Below are 22,155 nucleotides of genomic sequence, written 5' to 3'. Positions count from 1 at the left end.
TGCAGTAAAGCGAGAATCGCTTTACAATATGACATTATGTCTCTACCAGCGATCAAACCCTTAGAAGTCCTTAAACTCTGCTGGCTTATAAGATGCTGCAAGGACTACCCAGTACCAAGCTGGGGTTTTTGTCTAGTTGGTGGCATCTGAAATGCTCACAAAATTCGATATTTAACAAGTATAACATAGCTGCTGGTTCAGAAATTTATTCAAACAAGTAGCACTAAACCGGATTCCTCCTTTTAAAATCATCACAAATAACCTCCATAGCCACAAACTCCACCCCATCATGCGACTTAAAATACTCAATCAACCTAGAAAGACCCATTAGCCACGCCCACCCACAAATCAAAAGACAACCTACCGTTCATGCATCAAAATAACCTGCGGTCTGCCCGAAACATCCGGATGGATCGAAATCGGAAACACGAACTCGTCATACTCGCGGTAGAAGTAATCGAAATGGTCGCGCCAAATGTCCTCGACATCGCGCGGGTTGACAAACCCATGACTGTTCGGCGCCGACTTGATGAACATCATCGGCGGCAGATCATCGATGTACCAATTCCCCGGGATTTCAACAAGGCTGGTCACCTTCCCGGGGACTAAAGGCTTCATCCACGTTTCGGCCTTCTGCGTGTAGTCAATCTTCGTCCATTCGTCGCCCGTACGCAGGTAATAAGCCTGGCAATCGTGGTGACTGAGACTGTGGTCATATTCGACGCCGTAGTCCTGAAGCATAGCCACGCCTTCGGCGTCGGTTTCCCACCTGTCCATGGATCATTAGCCGTCATGTATCAAACTCAAAGAACCAGGCTCAACGCACCAAGGCGCCACACTCCCCCTCGGCCTCTTCCCCGTGAACTTCGTAAGCAAATCGACCGTTTTCTCCAACACATCCCTCTGCTGCTCCCGGGTCATGTCAACCGGATTCTCATGCGAATAGCCATGCAAACCAATCTCATGGCCCGCGTCTCTCACTTTCGCCATCTCCTCGGGGAACGACTCCAGCGAGTGTCCCGGGATAAACCAAGTCGTGCGAATGCCGTACTTGGCGAACATCTTCAGCAGACGCTCCGTTCCTACCGTTGCGGCCCAGATGCCGCGGCTGATGTCGTTGGCGCTGTCTTCGCCACCGTAGGAGCCCAGCCACCCGGCGACGGCGTCGACGTCGACGCCGTAGGAGATGAGGACGCGCTTTTTGGGGGGCATTGTGTTTGTGGATTGGGGGTTTGTGGGTGAGAGGGATAGTGGGTTGCTGGTTGTTTGAGTTAGAAGATGTCCGGGGTAAGTAGGAGGTTTATATGATGTTCAGTCACGCTGATAAGACTGTTGCCATGTGGGTATCTCCACGCCTCTAATTGATTCACCCCGCATGTTTTGCGCGTTTTTGGAGGCGGACGAGAGGTAAGCTTCAGTTTCTATTGATATTGATAAGGCCATTATTTAGACGAGGAACGTTATTGGATAGGACGAGCGGTTGGTCTTCATTCTATCGTACTTCGGCAATCATGGAGCAGTGATGATATCATACTGAGATTTTATAGCAACACTCACAATCCGCCATCTTGTGCAGGAACATGACTCTCCTGCGTCTCCATCTGCATATCTGCATACCCTACTGAAGTTTGTATTCTTCGCCCAAAAAACCTGGTTCAATATTCAAATCACGAACAATCTGCGTTCTCGGAGGATAGAGTCCAGTCTTGGCATTTCGGAGACGCCTCCAACTTGGAGAATTAACCATTTTCAGTAATGCATGTTGGAGATCGGGGAGGTACTTCTTATCGACGGCGAATTTTTCGACTTGATTTCTAATATTCTCCACGAGACCCTCTTTTTTTCCACACGGTATCCCTTCAGCTATTCGCCAAGATATTCCCGAACCAAACCCCAAAAGCTCAAATGGTCACAGGAGGGAGAATGACAAAGCAGGTCCTCTGGAGTAAGTAGCCGTGTGGAGACGATGTTCCACACGGAAACTCAGCGGGTGGTTTTGGAGATAGAAAATTTCGCAAACGTAGAGGCCTCATATATGCCTTAACGGGTAGATATAAAGGGCGGTGCTGGTGGGTTTGTTCCGACCGAGTGTATGATTAAAACTGTCCATACTTGCATCACAATTGCAACATACTTCCTGCGCATATACATCCAACCCCTGTAACAGAGATTAAGGTCAAACAGATACATCACCATGTCCTCTACTCTCTCTCCTCAAAGCCGACTCTTCACGCCCATGCGCATCGGGCCCGTGACTCTCTCGCACCGAGTCGTCATGGCACCATTGACCCGTCTGCGCTGCGACGAATCGCACGTCCCGCTCCCCATCGCGGAAACATACTATTCGCAGCGCGCCTCCGTCCCAGGAACGCTACTGATCGCCGAAGCGACGATGATCTCACCGGCTGCGTCCGGAGTCCCGCATGGCCCGGGGATCTGGAGTCCCGAGCAGATCCAGAGCTGGAAACGGATCACCGACGCCGTGCACGCCAAAGGAAGTTTCATCTTCATCCAGTTTGTCGCACCAGGGCGCGCAGCGCACGCGGAGACCCTGAAGCGAGACTCCGGAAAAGAGGTTGGTGCGCCGAGCGCGATCCCGATGGAAGAGGGCGCCCAGGTCCCGGTTGAGTTGACAGAGGATGAGATCGAGGACCTGATTGCCGATTTTGCGACCGCGGGAAAGAACGCCATGCAGGCTGGATTCGATGGCGTGGAGGTCCACGGCGCCAATGGGTACCTGGTTGATGAGTTCACGCAGGACGTGAGCAACCAGCGGACGGACGGCTGGGGAGGAAGCATCGAGAAGCGCGCGCGGTTCGGGATTGAGATTGCGAAGGCGCTCAGCGAGGCGATTGGGTCGGAGCGCGTGGGATTCCGAATCAGTCCGTGGAATACGTGGCAGGGGATGAAGATGGCGGAGCCGGTGGCGCAGTTCTCGTACCTGGTGCGGGAGCTGAGGGAGTTGAAGCTGGGATATCTGCACATCATCGAGTCGCGGGTTGTGAACAATGTAGACTGCGAGAAGAGCGAAGGCATCGAGCCGTTCCTGGAGGTTTGGGGACGCGATGCACCGGTTCTGGTGGCGGGAGGATATAACGCGAAGAACGCGGGCGATATTGACCACGTCTATCAGGACAATGATGTGGCGGTCGTGTTTGGACGCCATTTCCTGGCCAACCCTGATCTTCCGTTCCGCTTGAAGAATGGCATTCCCTTGCAGAAGTATCACCGGGATACTTTCTATACTCCGGTGCAGGCCGAGGGATATCTGGATTATCCCTTTAGTGCGGAGTTTGAGGCGACCTTGAAGAACTGAAGAGCTTGCTTGTCTCGCACTAGCGCGTCTGTTTGATTCAAGTGATAGACCATTGCTTACTTCGTTGGTTATATACAAATATAGAAGGATTCTAGAAATTCTTAACGCATCATCTCTTGAGCCGCATTTCTCGTAAGAAGGTAGGAATGAAAGCTGAACACTTATCGGCTCCTCTAACCAAACCTTTGTAGCTGTGCGTATCTCGAGAGGCTTTCCCCGAGAATGTTGATGAACTTCCACTGCGAGTTCTGTTTGAAAAAGCGAGACCATATGCCCAGCACTGCGGCGGCCAGTTCCCCCGGCTCGCGTCCAGGCACATCTCCCTCGCCGGTATCCATGGAATCATAGGCTTCTTCGACTATTAGCCGGGCCCAGCGAAGGATGCGTTTTTCGTTCGCTAGAAACCACGTCAGCAAAAGGTTGACAGCCGATAAACTGGATGAAACTAACTGTTGAGCGGTTTGCTCTGGTCCGCAGCCACAGCCTGAAGCCACTTGCTCAGAAGAATGACACATTCAAAGCTCGATAAGGCGTGACGCACACTCCAGAAGAAGGCCTGGCTTTTTGCAATATAATCTAACCCGAGCCGAACGGGAACACTCACGGTGTGGATGGCATATATGAGGGCAGGAGTCAAGCGTGCACATCGCCAAACCGGAGGCATGTCGCTCAGAGACTGGGCGATGGTATCAGGGTCCCGACTTTCAAGTCGCTTATATGGGCCGATATTCAGTGATAGTCGAACGTACGCTAGGGAAAGTAGCGAGCTTGAAGTAAAGGGAATGGGTCCATTCTCATTTGAGGGGTCTAGGTTGGACTCAGGCGCCTGTTGCCACATGGTTGACCACAGGTTCAATGCACGTCTGAATTTTGTTAGCGTCGATAATGCCACCAACTGAAGAGCTTACTCAAGCCTATTAAGTTCGTCGCTAGGCAGTAGTGCCGAAGAGTCGCCCAAATCGACAGCCAGTTCTCGGACAATATGAATCCGCTGGAGAAGGCCGTGTACAAGATAGTAATTCCCCAAAGGCGAGGGCGTTGGGTTAATAACGCCGGCCGAATCAGAGTCACGGAGGAGCTGTGACACGGCATGATGATAGAACGCTTGCTTGCGATCGATCGATCGCATGATATATCCCCATTCACCAGGTGTGGCAGCATTCCACAATTTGGTCGGGCAGGGGAGCCGTAGCTTCACCTCGTTATTCCGGATTGTGGGATAAATATTGTAAGCAATGCTGTGGACCTGGGTAAAGAAAATAGCTGCCAGTTTTGTCCGCCGAATAGTCTCATCTATGATCCAACCCCCCCAATTTGGTTCATCATGCTGGATATCATCTTGACCTGTTTCATCCAGACCTGACGCCCTTAGTCTGGTGATAAGAATATCACGCAGCCGGAACGCATCTTCTAGGTAGCTCCCGCACTCCCACGTCGAGTATCCCATCAGAACAAGCAGCGTACGGATGATGTCGATTTCTGACAGATCATTGACCCCTGCGCCCTCTTTGGTCACGCCAAAGACCTCCGGACTCTTGTGATTGGTAGGCATAGAGTCAACCTTTCGTAAGGCGATTGCCTTCGCTGCATTGAAGAACCTCTGCGCATTCTGATGCTCGAATCGGTACTGTGCTCCAGCCGCCATAATAGCTAGGATAAATTCGGGAGACTGATCGTTTATTCGAAGTGTTGGCAAATGTATAAATAACAAATGAGTATGAAACCCCTGGAAAAAGCTGCTTATATAGCGGGTAAGCGTGTGTCGTGAGGGTAATCTGAAGTTGGGCAGGATGTCTTTGTAGGTCTCCAGAAGAGAAATGAGATGAGTCCTATGGTACTCATCCACTCTAACAGTGGAGTTAGCTTCTACTGCGTGATGGTACTCTAGATGGCCCATTAGCTGATTTCGCTCGGATCAAGGGATTGCAATCGTAGCATACCAGCATCATGAAAAGCATACTCCCCCTGTCCCAAAGATGGGACAGAGGGTAACCAGGACCGGAAGGGACCATCGTCGAGATGACTTTCTCCTTCCATGGGGGGTTCAGGATTAGGTGCATCGAGATTCTCCAAGGGACTTTCAATTTCCAGATCCAAGGGAGCCCAATCCGCCGGCAGCCCAATTAGATCCAAGAAGTTGGCGAAATCATCAAAGTGATCAAAGCTGTCCTGTGGCAAAACAGATTGTTCTTCTGGATATTGTTAGGGAGAAACTGGCTTTTCAACGGAAATGCTCACGGCAATTTGTAAGATCTGTAGCGATCCCTGCTTGGCCAAGATCCGGGGGTGGCGCAATCCCTAAACTTTGATCATCAACGCCGTTGACAGCGAGGCTCGGACTACCCGATAGTTTCTGAAGTCGCTCGGTATTACCAGAGGATGCATGATTTGGCGGCTTTTGAGTAGAACAAGAAGGCCTTGACTCCGAATGCCCCGGAGACAAGTAGGGAATGAAAGTGTGGTGCGGGGTCTTTGGTGCCACATTGGCCGAGGTTGGATGCTCCTCATCTGGATGATTAATCTTTGTGTGACGTTTCAGAAGGTCCTTGCGCGTAAATGAAGTTCCACACGGGCAACGAAAGGGCTTTTCCTTGGTATCTGCGGCGGTTCATGAGGGGATCGCACAGATATTCGTGAAAGAAAGGCATCTTACGTATGCGTAGGTGTCGTTCTAGATGCTCCTTCCTTGCAAAGCGTCGGTTACAGAACTCGCAGACACACTTGAGTCTGCTGCTTCGGAGCTGGGGTTGCGTATCGTTGGAGCTCATGATGCATAGATGCACATTCCGTTAATCAGCGGATGTCACCGAGAAGAAGCATTGACCCCTTTGGGCTTAGTGGAAACTCCCGGATGTTTTGTTCCGCATCAACCTTCTTCCGTTCCGGGTAGGCTCCCCTACAACAAGGTCACAATGGCTTATAAGCTCCCCAAGTGCTCGGTCTGTGCAAAGGCAATCATGTTTCATTTGGCATCTGATTCATTCACGACGTGGCACAGCCCTGGAAACAATCACCATCGTTCAAATCCATCACATCTCTGAACATGTCGGCAACCATTCATTGCAAGACTCTAGACTTGGATGAAATAATACCCAGGCCGAATTGTATTGAACGCGAAGGTAAGTGGATAGCTCTGTCTGAACTTCTAAATGTCATAGAGTAACCGTTCATCAAGACGAGGATGTGAAGAGGCTAGTTCCTTTGGTATTCCACGATGCTTGTTTTGCGACAGACCGCACAGATAGCTGGCCAGATGACCAGGCAGAATTCCGCAATTTCTTTGCTGTCTTCTTTTCATTCTACGATGAACTGAGAGAGCCCAGCGAGACCAGCCCTAGTATTGTGTTCAAAGAGCGTGAAATGATCACTTTGCCCAGGAAGAATTGGACAGCACCCAGTCGAGGTCATCGCTCAGCGGGGTTTAGAGGCGTGCAGGTCTCGTTGATGACAACATTGATGCAGACGATCTGCTACAACCTTGACGGTATTCAAGAGCAATTACCGGGTGTCTGGTGAGTTATTAGCTGTTGTTCACATCAGTTCTTCGTTATCTTGCTCACAAGCAATAAATACTTATTCTTAGGTTCACGTACTCACCAGTGAAAATGAGATATTTCATTGGGGGCAAAAGGTATGCATCTACTTCAGATGGTGGTGCTGTTGTCGGCCCCTTTGCCAATCCTCGACCGATTATCCCTCATGTTAGTGTAAGTCTCAGCACATATCCCATTCCCATTTCCTTGGAAAGTATCTGGTTTTCCTAGTGGTACAGAGGGCAGTCCTGGAGCGAATTCCTCGCGGATGTGATGGATATAATGCTGGGGAAGCTTGCTAGCAATCTCACCTTCAACTCCGAGGGACAGGAAGCTTTTATTGTTGGCATTCGGGGGCCATGCATCTATGTTATCCGTGGACGTTTTACAGCCAGTTTGGTGTCAAGGGTCCACTCAAAGGGTTGCGCCGAGAACGAGTCATTTGAGCTGCAGTTTACACGAGGGTTCAACTTGAGATTGAAGGAAGATTGGCTTCAAGCGACGCGTGCATTGGCGAGGTTGCTTCGATACATCCCGGGTGGCAAGGCGGTTGAACATGCTTCTTAAGGCTAGCCTACTTCCTGTCAAGATACCTAGTTTGGGATAGATGATATTGGTGTCAGCTATTATGTCCTCCCAAGTGCGCGAAGGATCTGATGGCCAAATCTCATGATAGTGTTACAGCGGGGCTTCTGAATGAATCCATCGATGTTTTGTCTATTGCTTCCCTACGATGATATGACCTACGTGTACATGATACACGGATTAACGCTGGACTTTTAAATTGAACAATTCCTCATAGTGCTTTCTTAGTCTAACTGCGTGCTGCTTGAATGGCAGCAGTTACGATGTTCACCTTAGCATCTCCGCTTGCAATGTACCTGATAAGGGCCCACAGTGCTCTAGGTGCTTCTGCCCTCTCTTCCCTGTTTTTGAGTTTGAAGTAAATCGATCTCCTGACCGACAAAAAGACATCACCTGTTTCAAGATAACAAGCGGTCTCGAGATACTTGTTATACTCAGGCGAGAAGTAAGCTCCGCTGATATAGAAGATTGTTCCGTACATGATAAGCAGAAAGGAGGCTGGTTGCTAAGTCTGAATTGAAGAAGTCAGCTTTGCTGTTTGAACATGCTGCCAATTAAACCATAGGACTGGAAGCTACCATGGGACTTACTCTGCTCTTATATATTTCCCAAGCAACACACCACTTAGGTTACTTACTCGTTACATAATACTTCTCAAAAGATACAAGTTACAGCTGTGGGCGCTCAATGGAGGATATTCTTTACTTCATTCACGCGCCATATATCCTCCGAGGAAGTTAGATATGGAGGTCGAGAAAAGATGGAGTAATCAGTTCATTTTCCACTAGAGCATACTCGGAGCTTAAACCTTAGCTCAAAACCATATGAATTTGTACTGCATCGGATTCCTTTCGGAAAGTATTGAATAACTGACCATGGAGCGATTCGGGAATGACATTCTTGGACCAAACGCAATGCAGCAGAACACATTTTCGATTTGTACTCTCGATCCATTTTACTATACTAGCGTTCCTTGTGAGGGAAGCCTGCCTAGGCTAAATTATGATGACCGACTTGACTAGTTTGCGACTGCATCAACAATTGGACCCATCAAGATCTGGAGAAGCTGGTGTGGTGTTAGAGATAGAGATGATACAGCGCGAGAAAGAAAACGCGACAGAGTAACTTACCCATTGCTCAAGCCTAGCTTCATTGTCGTGTAGTTCTTTGAACTCGCTGTCTAACTGCTCTATAACAATAATAAGCAATAATTCGTCAAGGATGTACAAATACTTACGGCTGGTCACGTAGAGAACGTCTTTAAGGCCAGGATCATTTTCCAGATTATCCAGAAATTCGACCGCCTCTTTATCCCCGCCAATCTGGCTTATTTGAAACCGGACCACTGCAGTTGTTAGTTTGCGATAGTCAAGCAGAGCTGGGAGATATCAGAGCCCTTTACCATTTCGTGCATATCCCTTAACTTCCAATCTCTTCCCACAATCTTGAATAGCCTCTTTAAGGGTGTTGGTATGCTCATTTGAGCCAGGTTGCCCGTTTGGGTTGCCATCCGTGATAATCGAAACCAGGATCGGGCGCTCCAATGTATTGTTCTCGAGATGCTTGTAAACGTACTCCTCCAGAACATTTGTTTTGAGCTTCGTGCCAATCTCGGTCCACCCATGAGGGGTCAGTTTGGTTAGAATTTCGTCGACCTTCTCCAACGATGGCTTGGACATTTCACCTGTTGTTGGCTTGTTGATGAATCGCAGCTCGACTCCTTTATCATCAGGAACCAGCCGGGTGGTGATACTAGCGATGCGCAGAGCGAGGTCATGGAGAGACCCTTTTCGCCCTTTGGTTTTGATCGATTTACTGTCGTCTAAGGTCTTGTCAGAAACATTCATGAGACATGAGGTAGGTCTTACCGCAATATAAAACGGGCTGATAAAGGGCCAAATGAACTAGGTCCTTAGGGTCTACCACAGTGGATACATCCAAGTCCACAGCCCTGCTCACCACGTGTTCGAGAAAAGGATTGCCTTCTGGGAAGAATCGATCGAGCTTGTAATGTTCAATGATCCCTCGCATTCGGTTCTTGAGATCATGTTTCTCGTCTTCCTTCGCATCCTCGAATGCCTGGTCCTCTGCGAAATGCTAGGTGTTAATCCTATTAGCATTATTGTATATAAACCGTGCTGAGGGAATGGGGAATAAAATAACAGAAAAAGAGAAAAAGGGATACCATTTCCAGGTCCTTGTGAAGCTTTCCTGACATTCCGAACCGCTTTCCAATCGCATCCTTGAGAACCATGCCGGTACCAACTGCGGCTCCCACACTGGCAGCAACCTTGATATTCCTGTTTATCCAATAAACAGCCGACATAAGAAATCCTGTGACCTTGGCCACTTCCAAGGCACGGCTCTTCATTCGCTCCGATCTGGACAACATGGCATTCAAGACTTGGGGATTCTTGGTCCAGTCCCGCGCCGATTTGCCATCGACCTTTTCGTTCGGCATAGCGCCGTGGTCGACCAGACATTTGATGGTATCGAGCGATTTGCGGCTCTTGACGGCTCTAATCAACGGCGTTGAGGACTTTCCAGCAGACCCTAGATATATGATGTTTGGGTCTGCTCCTTTCTCAAGCAGTAGTTGAATCAGGCTCTCTTCGTGGTTGGCTAGGCCTTTTGGGGCCGCGCATAGTCGCATCAAAGGGAGGATTCCTTTTCCACCGCAGTTTGGATCAGCACCGTATTCGAGGAGAAGCCTCGCTGTTGCAAAATGCTTTTCGCGGACGGCGATGCCTAGGGGGGTTGTCTTGTCGGTCGAGTCGAAGTGATCGAGTCCTTTGCTGTCGAAACCCTGCAGCTGACTTTCTGTCAAGGTTCCTTTTTTGGCAAAAATGTAGATAGAAGCCATGGCTTCTCCCTGTCCTCAGCTTGCTACCTGCGTGAAATGGAAGCAATTTATTGTTTTCAATTTTCTTTCCAGGATGCTCCATTGAGCGATGAAGGAAATATTTAGAGCTTTCACCTTTCCTCAGCTGAATCGCTCCCCCGGTCCGCCTAAAACGCACTATTACCTGTCAGTTGTCTCGGCACCCAAGAAACCAGTGACGCGGCCTACGATTCATACCAGCCAGACTATTGACATGATCATTGCCAGTCAGACTTGTGCGAAGTTTGCCCAAATTTACCTATACAAAAAGTATAACTGCGTATGGCTTCACACAGCCTCATGCAGTGTCACATACATGAGTACGGAGTAGCTGCATCATATTATTTTGACACGTCAGATAACTTTTGACTCTTTTCCCCGGAAGGCTACGGTACGTATCCAGCACAAATTATAGCCACACAGCCCACCTTTCATATTCTTTGGATTTTATATTGCTTTTGTCGGTTTGACCGCTATTTCAGAACTCGGCTCTTGAGAGGCCACAGGAAATGCAGGAACGGGTCAAGTCGACCACCGGTTAGTCGATCAGATTCAACACCCTGATTCGTTGTGTCTCATTAGTCCCTGTCAGATGGGATCGTCCACCGCATGCAGTCGACTGGTCCAAACACATCCACCATCTAGTTACCTCAACGCCAATCGGTTCTTCGTAGTAACGATCTTGCCCTGGGGATACGTTCCAACTTGTCATACATGATATGTCCCCGAGTCTCAGCCCGTGAAACCATTAGATAAATCTCTCGGACACAACGATCTACTTGATGCATTGTATACATCTCTCCTGCGCAAGTGTCACCTCTGAGTCTAACTAAACAACACCCCCCACCATGAAATCCCTCATTCTCCCGCGTGCGGAAATAGGCAACGACGAGTCTGCACAGGACCTCTACGGACTGGGAGTGCGGCTGGGATCCTACCTACAAGCACTAGCCATGATCCTCTATCTCTACGGCAACGAAAGCAACTACGGAAAGGGGCTGAAAGTCGCATCGGGCAGCATCACCGTCTCGATTCTGGCTTCGTGGTTCTCCTACGCCGCCAAGCAAGAGTTCAGTCCCAGCGAGGCGATCGTCGTCCTGATGATCTTAATGAGTCTGTCCTTCCCGGCCAAATACACCCTGCTCAATCCGCGGACCATTATGGGCGAAGCCATCGGCGTTATCACCCTGCTTCTGACCGAGCTAGGCACCTGCGCGGCCCTGCTGTGGACCTTTGGCAGTCTCGTCCACTCTCTCCCTCCCTTGGGAACTCCCAACGTGGTGTTCTTCTTCTCCCCTGTTTCCCTGACCGGCTGGTTCCGCTACGTCGCCCTCGTATATCTTGCCGTCGACGCCATCTCCTCTCTATATGTAGCGTACAGGATGGTTCGCGTCGTGATGATCGCCTGGACGGCTCACGCTGCCGGCCGCACTGAGGCCAACGCAGCGGAGCGCGACGCAATCGTCAACACCATCAAGTGGAGTCAGGACCAGTTCGCGCTCACAATCATGCTGTGGCTGGTTTGGATATTTTCCATTATTGCGGTGGAAACGACGCTGCATTGGAATGGCCTGACGCCGTTGAACGATCTGCGCTCGCCGGGCCAGCTGATTCCGTTTATTACGGGGGTCATTTTGCTGATCGATAGTGTTTCGGTGGTAAGTAGGGAGTTTATCCCGTGGTATACGAAGATCATGGTTCCGATCTGGTCGGCTGGTTTGTTAGTTGTGGTGCCTGTTCAGGCGTTGAGGTGGTCTGGTTTTATCGCGCGGTTGTCGAGGCCGAGGCCACGTTTGGAGAATGAACCGGGGTCTGTTGTTTAACAGCATTTTGTTCTACATGTACCCTTCAACCTTCCACGACTACTTTGATGATCTCTGGACCTTCAACTTTAATACTCAAGCCACGATATATGCCACTTCTTACTTGTCCTGAGTACATACGACCACAGGGTGAGGAGAACAGGGCTTCCCGTCCGCTCAGCCGTACTTAAGCCTCACGCCGGCCGGTTAGTAGTTGGGTGGGTGACCACCAGCGAATCCCGGCTGTTGTATGTTTTTGCTTTTCTTCTTTTTTCCTCGGATGGATATCTTTAGTTCGCAACTTTTCATGGTAGTAAGTAGTATACATGCTCAACTCTCTCCATCATAGGACACCTCAAGCGGGTAAGTCGTACCAGTCAAAGGTATTATACTGGAATGATAAGCCAAGAAGACAACATAAATCAAGAGAAAAAAGATACATACATACCTTGACCGGTTTGCCACTAGTATACTTCTCAAACGTAATGCCCGAAATATTCAAATCGACCTCCTCGTCAAAATCATCTCCGTTCATAACCAGACATGACAAGCGCTGTTCCCTCCCAGCATCATTCAACTTCACCACAACCGAGAACATCTTCCCCTTCTTCGATTGCTTCAGCTCTACAAAACAGAAGCGCTGCAGGGTATCCGTGAGGACTACATCATTTTCCATGGCATTCCACAAAACCCACTGCCGCCCCTGTCTTGATTCCGGCCAGTCTGGTGGCGGGACAAGCTGGAAGACATGGAGCATGCTTGCGGCCACGCGAGGCGTTGGTGCATAGGCTGGAAACACATCAAATCTTGTGTTCAGATCCTCCTCGCTCCAGTGGACCCATGCAGCCTCCTCGCCAGGGGTAAAATGCAGATACAACGGATCCGGCTCCTTGTTCTTTTCCGGCTTCTCGGGAGCGACCCTCAAGGTCTTGCGACGTTGGCTGAGATCGGCCCATTCGAAGATCTGTTTGAGGACTGTAGCGTTCAATCGAGCTCCTGTGCTTCCTTTTCCGGGCCTGGCCGGGCCGTTATTACTATTTTCTTCCGTTAGTTAAGCGCTCAATTGATCAGGTAGTGACTGCTGGAGATTTCACGTACTGGATTGCCACCACCGCCTCGTGGCCATTGTACGGCATAAACACTGGCGATCCACTCAAACCTTGGGCTGTCTCGATCTTGTACTCCAGATGGCCTGGACGAGCCGCCAGACATTCTCCACTAGATATGTCAAGAGGCTCAAGTTCGTCCGTCTTCTGCGCCTTGCCGTCTTCTTTCTCCCGGGGGAAGTATCCCGCGAGCTCGAGTTTCTTCTTGCGGAGATTCTCATGGCCCAGATTCAACGCGAACCCAAATCCTAGATCAGCGTCCAGTGATTCCGGGGCTTTTCTGGGATCTTTGCTCTCCTGGAACCGCCTGGGGATGAGAATGACGCCGTAGTCATCGTCCGGATTACCTCCTCGGCGGTAAGATGGACATACGAACGGCGGGGGGTCTAGTGGCTTCATGGGTTCGTGGTTATGTCGCTGAATGATCAGGCTCTTGGAGGGATTGCCGCTTTGGTCTATGAGATTATGTCCTGCTGTGAGGATGATATACCACTTGGCTTTGGGGATGTTCAGGAAGAATCCCGTGCCCACTTTCTCATCCGCTGTTAATGTTAGCATCATGCCTCTACACATTCAAAGGGCTAAAAAGGCATAAAATAATATACACACCAGTTTCATCTTGTGTGAACTTCAGTCTAACCACCCAATTCTCTCGCGCCCTCATCTGCGCCTTGGTAAGACCACCCGTTTCTTCTTTCTCGGGCAGCCTGCGTCGGGAAACATCCCAGACCTGGGGGTTAAGGTGAAAGCTTTGATCTTCGGGCATGACAGCGGTTTGGCACTTAGTGGAGAGGTGGAACTTGCTCTACAGGCAGACCTGTGTTTGCTGTTCATTTATAAGACACGCATACGATCTAACCCAAGCCGAACAGCCGGTGGATACAGATCACAGCACTCCAGAATTGTGATCGGTCATGCCGTCAGCCGCTTTCTGGTGCGGCTGAGCGAGACATCGACTGCGTCTCGTTGCATCTGACTGATCTCATTGCAATTGCGTCAGTCACTTCAGCTCATCTGACAGGGCCTTATTACATCGGCAATCCTTCCGTTTGTCCCTGCAGTAGTAGCAAAGCCTGTTTGTTATTAAGTCCTTGCAGCCACACCCTACGCACGAAAGTTTATCACCGCGAATACATTCCCAGCCAGCTTGCCATCACCATGGACGTTTCTCTCCACGACATCGGCTATTTGCTCAAGGTTCCCACGGGCGCTTTGTCCCTTGACGGATCAATCATCTACTACATTGAGGAAGAAGACGGCAGTCTCACAGAGAATCACTGGACAGGAATCGAAATCAGCAACAACATCTACATCCCTTCCGAGGTGACGGCTTCTCCAGCTGCCAAATACCTTCTAAACGAGGATACTGTGAGCCCATCTCCCCCCACACATACCAAACCAAACCAAAGAGCCTCCAAACTAAAATGAACTCCCCCGAACCAGCGCCGCGTATTCTTCCGCAACAAAGAAAACACCCTCCAATGTGCCGAGTTCGACGACCTCGAGGACGAATGGACAACCGTCATTCTCCAGTCCGTGAATCCCTTGACCCTGCATCCTAACAGCCTCCTAAGCGGCTGCTTCGACCACGACGGACACCAGGTTCTCTTCCTCCAAGACCCCTCCGGCCAGCTGCAGGGCATCCGCATCAAACAGAATGGCGAATGTACTACCCTTCCTCCCCTCCCGTACATACAGGAGCCAGGGCTCGTTCACACCGCTTATGCAGGGGACAGCGGAGCGATCCATTTCCTGTACATCGGTGAGAACAACGAAATCCACGACTTGATGTTGGATCCAACCAGCATAATTTGGGAAGGTATATTTTCCTCAATCCCCTAGCCCGACACGAGGTTCATCCAGCTAACACGTCGCCCCCAGAACAAATTGTCCCAGGCAGCGGATTCGGAGAACACAAAGTCACCCGGTTCACGGTGACCTCTACAGACGAAGTTGAGCAAGGGTATCTCGGCCTCTCGGCCGCGGATAAGGTCATTTATATTGACCCGCAAGGCGAGACACGGGAGCTAGGACAGCTGGATAATAAGCGATTTTCCGCCAAATCGAGCGAGGAATGTGCGGCCGAGATAGTCAGACAGGGGGCAAAAATTATCAGGGCTGCTGCGGGGACGAAGGATACTAAGTAGTTGGTTTGGGTCTTTTGGGAGTAACTCTTTGTGTAGAAGCCATCATATTAAAGTCAATTATCATTCAAAAGAGATGTTAAGACAAATTGTTATAAAGTTTTCTACTTTGAATGGAATACATGCCCTCTGAACAAGACATTGAAATCTGCAGTGGGAATATATATCATAACATATTGTCCCTAAAATTTAACAATCTCTTTTCCTTCTACTCCTTTCTCAAAGTCACTAAACAAAGCCTGCCATGCCGGATGTCCTGATCGTATCCGTACCAGAGATAGAAATGCAAAACTGTTCAACCTGCTGTTGTATACCTCACCAACAATGACTCAATGGGGAAATCTTATGCCTGAGGCAGCACATAGAGGCACTAGACCATATCTGGACGCAGTGCCACGCTAACCATATTTGGCAATTCCTGTATTCCTGAATGCACTGTTCGAACAGGAGAAGGCAGAAACAGATTTTCCAAACCATGCTGGTCAATCTTGCTCTAGCCGCCCTGGTCCAATGATGACAATTGACAACTCCGTGGTGACATTTACAGGCATCGCGATTGCTCGGCTATTCCCTGCCGTTTAGCGTCCCCGAGGGCGGGGGAGATGCAGATCAGTTCCACGGTCGATCAGCCAGCGTCCCCTTAGACTCTGCAGCTCGCATCTTGCACACATTATATTGTCTCGGTCAAGATGTCTTCAAACAAACCACTGAAGCAGTTCACCGTTGCGATCGTTGGTGGTGGGATCGGGGGCTTGAGCCTGGCAGCCGGACTACTTCGTCGCAATGTCCCGGTCCAGATCTACGAAGCGGCCTCAGCCTTCAGGGAGGTTGGCCTTGGTCTCACAATTGGTCCTGCTGCGCTTCGCGCAATGCCTCTGATAGACCCGCATATTAAGGAGATCTACGAATCTCTTATAACGATGCATGCGGACAGTCCAGGCTACGAACGGTTTCGAGAAACTTGGTTTGAGGTAGTATGGGCGGCGGGTGAGAAATCAGGGGATGTCCTATTAGACCTGAAGGCGCGACCATCGGGGCAAACGACCGTGCGAAGGGCCGATTTCTTAGACGCTTTGGTCAGCGTTATACCGCCAGAGATCGCCCATTTCGGCCGGCGATTGGTGCAGCTGGTAGAGACTTCAGCTGGTGTCGAGTTGCAATTCGAGGATGGTAGTTCTGCCACTGCTGATATCGTGGTAGGCTGTGATGGTATCCATTCCAAAGTCAAGCAAACGGTAATCCCAGACGAGTATGAACAGAAACTGCCACAGTATAGCGGCATGTACGGATATCGTGCAGTGTTAGACATGGACACCATGGTTCAAGCAGTGGGGGACCATCGTGCGCGGGTATCGACCATGTACGTGGGCGAGGGTGCTTACGGAATCACTTACCCAATTATGCGGGCCCAGAAGGTCAACGTGGGGATATACAAACTGAACGATCGATGGGATAATCCGGAGTGGGTGCGGCCAGCCAGCAAGGCTGACATGCGACGCGATTTGGGCCATATGGGCGAGTACATCGGCAGACTGGTCGAGGTAAGTTAATCGGTTAATCCCAAATGCTGTGTTGACTAACACTCAGATAAGCATATGCCAGACCCTTCGCAGTGGGCCATCTTTGAGCATCCCCATATCTCAACCTACGCGAGGTCGCGCGTGGCAATCCTTGGAGATGCAGCGCACGCCTCTACACCGCACCAAGGAGCTGGAGCAGGACAAGCAATCGAAGATGCGCACGTCCTCGCAGAGCTTCTTGGAGATCCACAGGTGACCCATGCAGCGCATGCCATGGCGGCGTTTCAAGGATACGACGCTGTTAGACGACCGCGCAGCCAACGCGTCGTGACAACCAGTAAAGAAAACGCGCTTTTGCTATGCTTGTGTCTAGATGGGGTCGGGAGCAACGAAGAGAAAATCCAGAAATCGTTACAGGAGCGTCTGCGATGGCTCTGGGACGTGGATGTCGAAGCGGAGGTGGAACGAGGACGAAAGACGATGCTGGACAGTCCGGCCTTTGTTGTGCCTTCCCCATCAGGCAGGTATTGATGCCTGACAATCGCGGAGTCTTGGCAGGTGCTATCTGCAGGCACTCAGGCAGCGAGGCACCGAAGGCTCGGTTATCCGCGGCGCGTCCCCGCATGATGACATCCGCTCAAGGGGTCCGCCGTATAAATCCGGGGCACGGGGAAGCCTTCTCCTTTCCTCTCGTTTGGGCTTTTTTGCTGCCGTGGTTCTCTTGCTGTACTATTCCTCCATACATCCTGCCAAAATGGCCCCCCTTCGAGTCCCAAGGCTACTATTACAGCAGCAACCTCGTCGGCTGTACTCAGGTGTCCCTTCCTCTGCTTCACGACTCAACCTACCGATCGACTACAAATCCACGCCAATCCTTCATCACACCTCGTCGTCCCTTTCCGATGCCCTTGACCTCCCTAGCTCGACGACAACCAAGACCTTGAACCTCTACCAAGCCATCAATTCCGCCCTCCGAACCGCCCTTGCCTCGTCGAACAAGGTGATGCTCTTTGGAGAGGATGTCGCATTCGGCGGTGTGTTTCGATGCTCAATGGATCTACAAACGGAGTTTGGGTCGGAGAGAGTCTTCAATACACCGTTGACAGAACAGGGGATTGTGGGATTTGCCATTGGAGCCGCAGCACAGGGAATGAAACCCGTCGCGGAGATCCAGTTCGCCGATTACGTGTTCCCGGCATTTGACCAGATTGTCAATGAAGCTGCGAAATTTCGGTATCGTGAGGGTGGTACAGGAGTAAATGCAGGTGGAATGGTGGTAAGAATGCCATGTGGGGCGGTCGGACATGGTGCTCTGTAAGTATATTTTCGAGATGGAAATATGTCCGAGGCTGATCGGGGTGTCAGGTATCATACGCAATCCCCGGAATCACTGTTTGCTCATGTCCCGGGTGTACATGTCGTCATGCCACGATCACCATCACAAGCCAAGGGGCTTCTCCTCTCATCGATCTTTGAACACAACGACCCGGTCATCTTCATGGAACCGAAGGTGCTCTATCGAGCAGCGGTGGAGCAGGTTCCGAATGAATACTATACTATTCCCCTGGGCAAGGCGGAGATCCTAAAGCCCGGTAACGACGTCACAGTCATCTCATATGGTCAGCCGTTGTATCTCTGCTCGGCTGCCATCGCTGCTGCCGAAAAGGCCCTTGGCGCTAGCATTGAGTTGATCGACCTGCGAACAATATACCCGTGGGACCGAGAGACAGTCTTGGAAAGTGTAAAGAAAACCGGTCGGGCGATCGTGGTTCATGAAAGCATGATCAACTACGGAGTGGGCGCCGAGGTGGCTGCTACCATCCAAGACGGAGCCTTTCTGCGGCTCGAGGCCCCGGTAAAGCGAGTCGCGGGATGGAGTACGCATACGGGTCTCTCCTACGAGAAGTTCATCCTGCCAGATGTCGCAAGTGAGTATCCCCATGAGTGTTCAAGAAATCACTCTAATGCAGTACACAGGAATATACGATGCCATCAAGCAAACGCTCGATTACTGAGGCCGTCCATGTAACGCGCTGGTCCGACCGAGGATGTATATAGATAGAATTTGCCGACGAGAGTCAGGCTAGAAAATATGACGAATTTTCCCATCATCACATCTGTCTGAGACTCATAAATTATGACGACGTTTCCCATCATCGCATCCATCTGTGACTCACAAATAAATTAATATGACTGCCCTGCCCCTTCTCAACCATCAGCTTTCCTTAACCTGCCTCAAATCACAACACCAAATCACATCTACCTTCGCAGAAAGAAGGAACATCCACATTACTGGAGATGGAACACAGACTAACAATATTGGATCTTCCTATTGAAGTCCAAGAGTTTATCCTCTTGGAGACAGACATGCGGACTCTACTCACAGGGGTCCAGCGCACCTGTAGGGCCTGGAATGAACTAGTGAACGAATCTCTCCCGATTCGACAAGCACTCTTTTTCGCACCAGTCAACTGCAAAAGGATTCCTCAGGATAAACCCCTTGAAAACCCCCTCCTTGACCCTCGCATTGAGGGTGGTATCATCGAATTTTTGCGTCGCCAAATTTCATGTTCTTTAGAGTGCAGCTTGGTAATCCCAGCCCACCCGCTGATGCCAGAGAAAGAAGAGGCATACCAACGAGATAAGGCAAGCTGGAGAAGAATGTTTCCCCGCCAGCCTCCTGAGAATTGGGATGATGACTACAGAGGTTATTTGCCAGGTCCCAACAGCATTTTCTCAATACTGTGCGGAGGCTGGAGATGGATTGACTTTAAACTTGATGCATTCTGTAGTTTTGACTGCGAATATGCTGCTAATTGCCTGGACCTCTCTGACGAATACCTAGTCAAGTCTCTTAGCAAAGAGGCCCATTATGGCCCCGTCAGAATGCGGGATATTGAAAAGATTATTTGGTTACTGATTCGATCCGACATGGCTGTAAGTTGACTATCTATCTACCTCGATCTTGCACTACCCAATGGCTAACTCGTAATAGGCGTCAATAAGAATTTCCAGTCTTGGGGGGAGGGACGCGGGTTCTTACTTCCAGGTACTTGAACGCCCGAGGATACAAGAAAGAATGTATAAGTTCGGATTTGAAATCGCACGACATATTCAATTCCATTAGCCGTTGGAAAGCAAGAGAATCAACACTAGCCTGCTCGCTCATCTGCTTCGCTTACCGTGTTTTCTTTCGGCTATCTATTCACCTTGCTCTGTTCTATTTTTATCACAACCAAATTTTATTCCTTCACTATGATCGTCCTATAAAGAGTATTCACTCGTAGAAATTATAACATGATGAGATACTTATTGTGTTCAACAAGATCAGAGAAGGCCTCCTTCCTCTTCAACAATTCTTCTCTCCAAAATAACCTCTTCTATTCTGCACCTCTACCGCAATTAGAGGCAAATCATATAATGAGCACAGGTGGCCCTTTACCCACCCACCAAAATGCACGCCGACGTGCCACCCCTGAAACAACCAAAGACAGATGATATTCTTGTGATCAAGGGAATTTCATGCCTCTAAATCCAAAGTCTACCTTCATCACATATATCCCAACGCGGTGGCTAGACCATAAAGCATTATAAAAGAACAGCATGACTGAATCCGCACCCATTGCAGCAGACGACCTCGCCATACGAAGAGCCTGGACTGCTTCTACGCCCCAAATGGCACTGCATAATATTCCACCAAGAGCGTGCCTTATACCTCATTAGAGGCAGATCCAGACGTTGAGTTCTCTTTCCTACATATCCTGCAAGAGAGCCGCAGGAATCAAACCAAAAAAAGCGGTCCATCTAGCAGACACATGGTTAAAATATCCCCTATGATCATGATGCGTATACATTCCTCGCGGGACTTTTGACGCATCACTACGCATTAATGAGTTGCGATCTCACAACCAAAAAACAATACATGTTAATGGTGAAATAATCAAAGAGCTGAGATCGCTGCTTCTCAAACCTTGATCTTGCATTTGCCAAGGAGTTGATACGGAAGCTGCGATGAAAGGAACGATGAAAAGTAACTGGGGGCAAGATGCAAGCCCCCAGAGCAGTTGCGATAGACCAGTTCCTCGCTTTTCGGGTCATCTGGCCGAAGATGGAAAGATCAAGATTCCTGGAACAGGAACCCAGTGTTACAGGGTCTATGCACCGTGACAACACTTAAGTGAAGCAAACATCGGGTTTCTCAAGATTGCACTCATAATCAACACCATTAGCACACCTATCTGGATCACGTCCAAATCAACTTTGCAGATCACAATCGCGGCACCCTGTTAAAGAAGTTGAACTGGTCTTTTTGCACACAAGCAATATCCCAGCGGTTGACACAAGTAGTCGGGTACTTGAGCACCTATCCAGTAGTTACTTCACATGATTACTGATACCCTTCTACACGATTGGCCCCAGGCAAAGGGCCCGGAATGAGGTCATCTAGGCCACTTCATGGCTATTTCGTGGCTTTGAAGTGTTACCTCCACCATCTCACCACAAGCAAAACGACCAAACTTGTGCTCCTTTCGCTATGTCGCAGCATCGGCAACCAGGAGCTCCGCTGTAATGGATCTTTAATAACGGCACCTACAACCAAGAAAAACATCTTATGTGTTAGCAAGAACGAAACTGCTCAACATGAGGATGCACCAAAAGACATATCCAAAGGGTCTCCAAAGGCAAGTCAAGCGATTGAAAAATCACGGAAACGGCTTCTAGCTACATTAGAGTCCCATGAGCAGGAAGGGATACTTGCCAAAAAGTGCGAACTGTCGATAAGGAAAGTTTAAACAGGCAGAATGACAGAGTGTGTTTTTCGGATTGAATAAGCAGGAATATCGTCTACAGTCCATCGCAACCATCGCACAGTTTACGGCAAGGCCCTAAAACTCCTTTATCAACAGGAATTATCAAGAAAATATCTTTCTGCCTCTGGACTGTCAGAATCAAGCTCAATCCGACATTCGGTTGAGATTTTGCCTTACAGAAATGGTGTCAGGGGAGAACTGATGATGTCTTGCGAGATCGCAGATATTGATAACTTTCATTTGATGTTTTCAAATCAAACAGTGCGCGTTGTGAGAGCTCGATCAGCTTGATTTTCAGTGCCAATTGTGCCTTGCAGAAATGGTGTCAGTGAAAAATATATGATCTTGCCTACGATCCCTTTGAAGGAAACGCAATGTTTGAAAGCAGGCGGTGCGCTTGTGTGCGGTACTTCGACTCTCGGAAAGGTCTCCTAAAACAACACCCCCTATCTCCAAT

The 22,155-nt window shown here is 49.7% G+C and overlaps 10 protein-coding genes across 10 annotated transcripts; 6 read left to right on the top strand and 4 right to left on the bottom strand.

Annotated features, from left to right (window-relative positions):
* Positions 1-223: 223 nt before the first annotated feature.
* P170DRAFT_370234 (polysaccharide deacetylase family protein) lies at positions 224-1,212 on the bottom strand (the record flags this gene model as incomplete). Its single annotated transcript, XM_024844944.1, has 3 exons — positions 224-314; positions 365-769; positions 827-1,212. 3 exons carry the CDS (start codon positions 1,210-1,212, stop codon positions 224-226), a joined length of 882 nt encoding a protein of 293 aa, XP_024698679.1.
* A 982-nt stretch (positions 1,213-2,194) lies between these two features.
* Positions 2,195-3,316, top strand: P170DRAFT_419295 (alkene reductase; the record flags this gene model as incomplete). Its single annotated transcript, XM_024847276.1, has 1 exon — positions 2,195-3,316. One exon carries the CDS (start codon positions 2,195-2,197, stop codon positions 3,314-3,316), a length of 1,122 nt encoding a protein of 373 aa, XP_024698678.1.
* On the bottom strand, positions 3,315-6,097 carry P170DRAFT_419294 (C2H2-type zinc finger protein). Its single transcript, XM_024847275.1, has 6 exons — positions 5,970-6,097; positions 5,555-5,914; positions 5,257-5,508; positions 4,225-5,200; positions 3,767-4,179; positions 3,315-3,713 (listed from the first exon to the last, which is right to left on the bottom strand). Exons 1-6 carry the CDS (start codon positions 6,082-6,084, stop codon positions 3,490-3,492), a joined length of 2,340 nt encoding a protein of 779 aa, XP_024698677.1. The 5' UTR covers positions 6,085-6,097; the 3' UTR covers positions 3,315-3,489.
* Positions 6,098-6,259: 162 nt separating this feature from the next.
* Positions 6,260-7,416, top strand: P170DRAFT_468996 (uncharacterized protein; the record flags this gene model as incomplete). The annotated part of the gene is made up of 4 exons (XM_024852580.1): positions 6,260-6,435; positions 6,492-6,828; positions 6,900-7,023; positions 7,081-7,416. Exons 1-4 carry the CDS (start codon positions 6,360-6,362, stop codon positions 7,414-7,416), a joined length of 873 nt encoding a protein of 290 aa, XP_024698676.1. The 5' UTR covers positions 6,260-6,359.
* A 1,036-nt stretch (positions 7,417-8,452) lies between these two features.
* On the bottom strand, positions 8,453-10,297 carry P170DRAFT_481320 (ankyrin repeat protein; the record flags this gene model as incomplete). Its single annotated transcript, XM_024853858.1, has 6 exons — positions 8,453-8,500; positions 8,565-8,623; positions 8,672-8,779; positions 8,837-9,256; positions 9,303-9,531; positions 9,620-10,297. The coding sequence occupies 6 exons, from the start codon at positions 10,295-10,297 to the stop codon at positions 8,453-8,455; spliced, it is 1,542 nt and encodes a 513-aa protein (XP_024698675.1).
* Positions 10,298-11,163: 866 nt separating this feature from the next.
* On the top strand, positions 11,164-12,250 carry P170DRAFT_431317 (uncharacterized protein; the record flags this gene model as incomplete). The annotated part of the gene is made up of 2 exons (XM_024848025.1): positions 11,164-12,035; positions 12,142-12,250. The coding sequence occupies 2 exons, from the start codon at positions 11,164-11,166 to the stop codon at positions 12,248-12,250; spliced, it is 981 nt and encodes a 326-aa protein (XP_024698674.1).
* A 222-nt stretch (positions 12,251-12,472) lies between these two features.
* Positions 12,473-13,989, bottom strand: P170DRAFT_431316 (uncharacterized protein; the record flags this gene model as incomplete). The annotated part of the gene is made up of 4 exons (XM_024848024.1): positions 12,473-12,508; positions 12,566-13,151; positions 13,216-13,765; positions 13,833-13,989. The coding sequence occupies 4 exons, from the start codon at positions 13,987-13,989 to the stop codon at positions 12,473-12,475; spliced, it is 1,329 nt and encodes a 442-aa protein (XP_024698673.1).
* A 392-nt stretch (positions 13,990-14,381) lies between these two features.
* P170DRAFT_431315 (uncharacterized protein) lies at positions 14,382-15,370 on the top strand (the record flags this gene model as incomplete). The annotated part of the gene is made up of 3 exons (XM_024848023.1): positions 14,382-14,591; positions 14,667-14,985; positions 15,066-15,370. 3 exons carry the CDS (start codon positions 14,382-14,384, stop codon positions 15,368-15,370), a joined length of 834 nt encoding a protein of 277 aa, XP_024698672.1.
* A 241-nt stretch (positions 15,371-15,611) lies between these two features.
* Positions 15,612-17,418, top strand: P170DRAFT_459790 (putative salicylate hydroxylase; the record flags this gene model as incomplete). The annotated part of the gene is made up of 3 exons (XM_024851895.1): positions 15,612-15,629; positions 16,081-16,908; positions 16,960-17,418. 3 exons carry the CDS (start codon positions 15,612-15,614, stop codon positions 17,416-17,418), a joined length of 1,305 nt encoding a protein of 434 aa, XP_024698671.1.
* Positions 17,419-17,563: 145 nt separating this feature from the next.
* P170DRAFT_394918 (putative 3-methyl-2-oxobutanoate dehydrogenase) lies at positions 17,564-18,993 on the top strand. The gene is made up of 3 exons (XM_024846079.1): positions 17,564-18,201; positions 18,253-18,815; positions 18,865-18,993. Exons 1-3 carry the CDS (start codon positions 17,642-17,644, stop codon positions 18,900-18,902), a joined length of 1,161 nt encoding a protein of 386 aa, XP_024698670.1. The 5' UTR covers positions 17,564-17,641; the 3' UTR covers positions 18,903-18,993.
* Positions 18,994-22,155: the final 3,162 nt, after the last annotated feature.

This window comes from Aspergillus steynii (genome assembly GCF_002849105.1).
Source record: "Aspergillus steynii IBT 23096 chromosome Unknown P170scaffold_11, whole genome shotgun sequence".
Taxonomy (NCBI): domain Eukaryota; kingdom Fungi; phylum Ascomycota; class Eurotiomycetes; order Eurotiales; family Aspergillaceae; genus Aspergillus; species Aspergillus steynii.
Note: the sequence above shows the minus strand (reverse complement) of the source record. Positions and strands in the feature narration are given on the sequence as shown.

Excerpts from the sequence above, each read along its gene's own strand:
- P170DRAFT_419294 (XM_024847275.1), bottom strand. The coding sequence starts at position 6,084 with ATGAGCTCCAACGATACGCAACCCCAGCTCCGAAGCAGCAGACTCAAG. Across the intron at positions 5,915-5,969 it reads AGAACGACACCTACGCATAC|ATACCAAGGAAAAGCCCTTT; the intron begins GTAAGATGCCTT and ends GAACCGCCGCAG. Across the intron at positions 5,201-5,256 it reads GTATGCTTTTCATGATGCTG|AGTACCATCACGCAGTAGAA; the intron begins GTATGCTACGAT and ends TGGGCCATCTAG.
- P170DRAFT_394918 (XM_024846079.1), top strand. The coding sequence starts at position 17,642 with ATGGCCCCCCTTCGAGTCCCAAGGCTACTATTACAGCAGCAACCTCGT. Across the intron at positions 18,202-18,252 it reads GCGGTCGGACATGGTGCTCT|GTATCATACGCAATCCCCGG; the intron begins GTAAGTATATTT and ends TCGGGGTGTCAG. Across the intron at positions 18,816-18,864 it reads CATCCTGCCAGATGTCGCAA|GAATATACGATGCCATCAAG; the intron begins GTGAGTATCCCC and ends TGCAGTACACAG.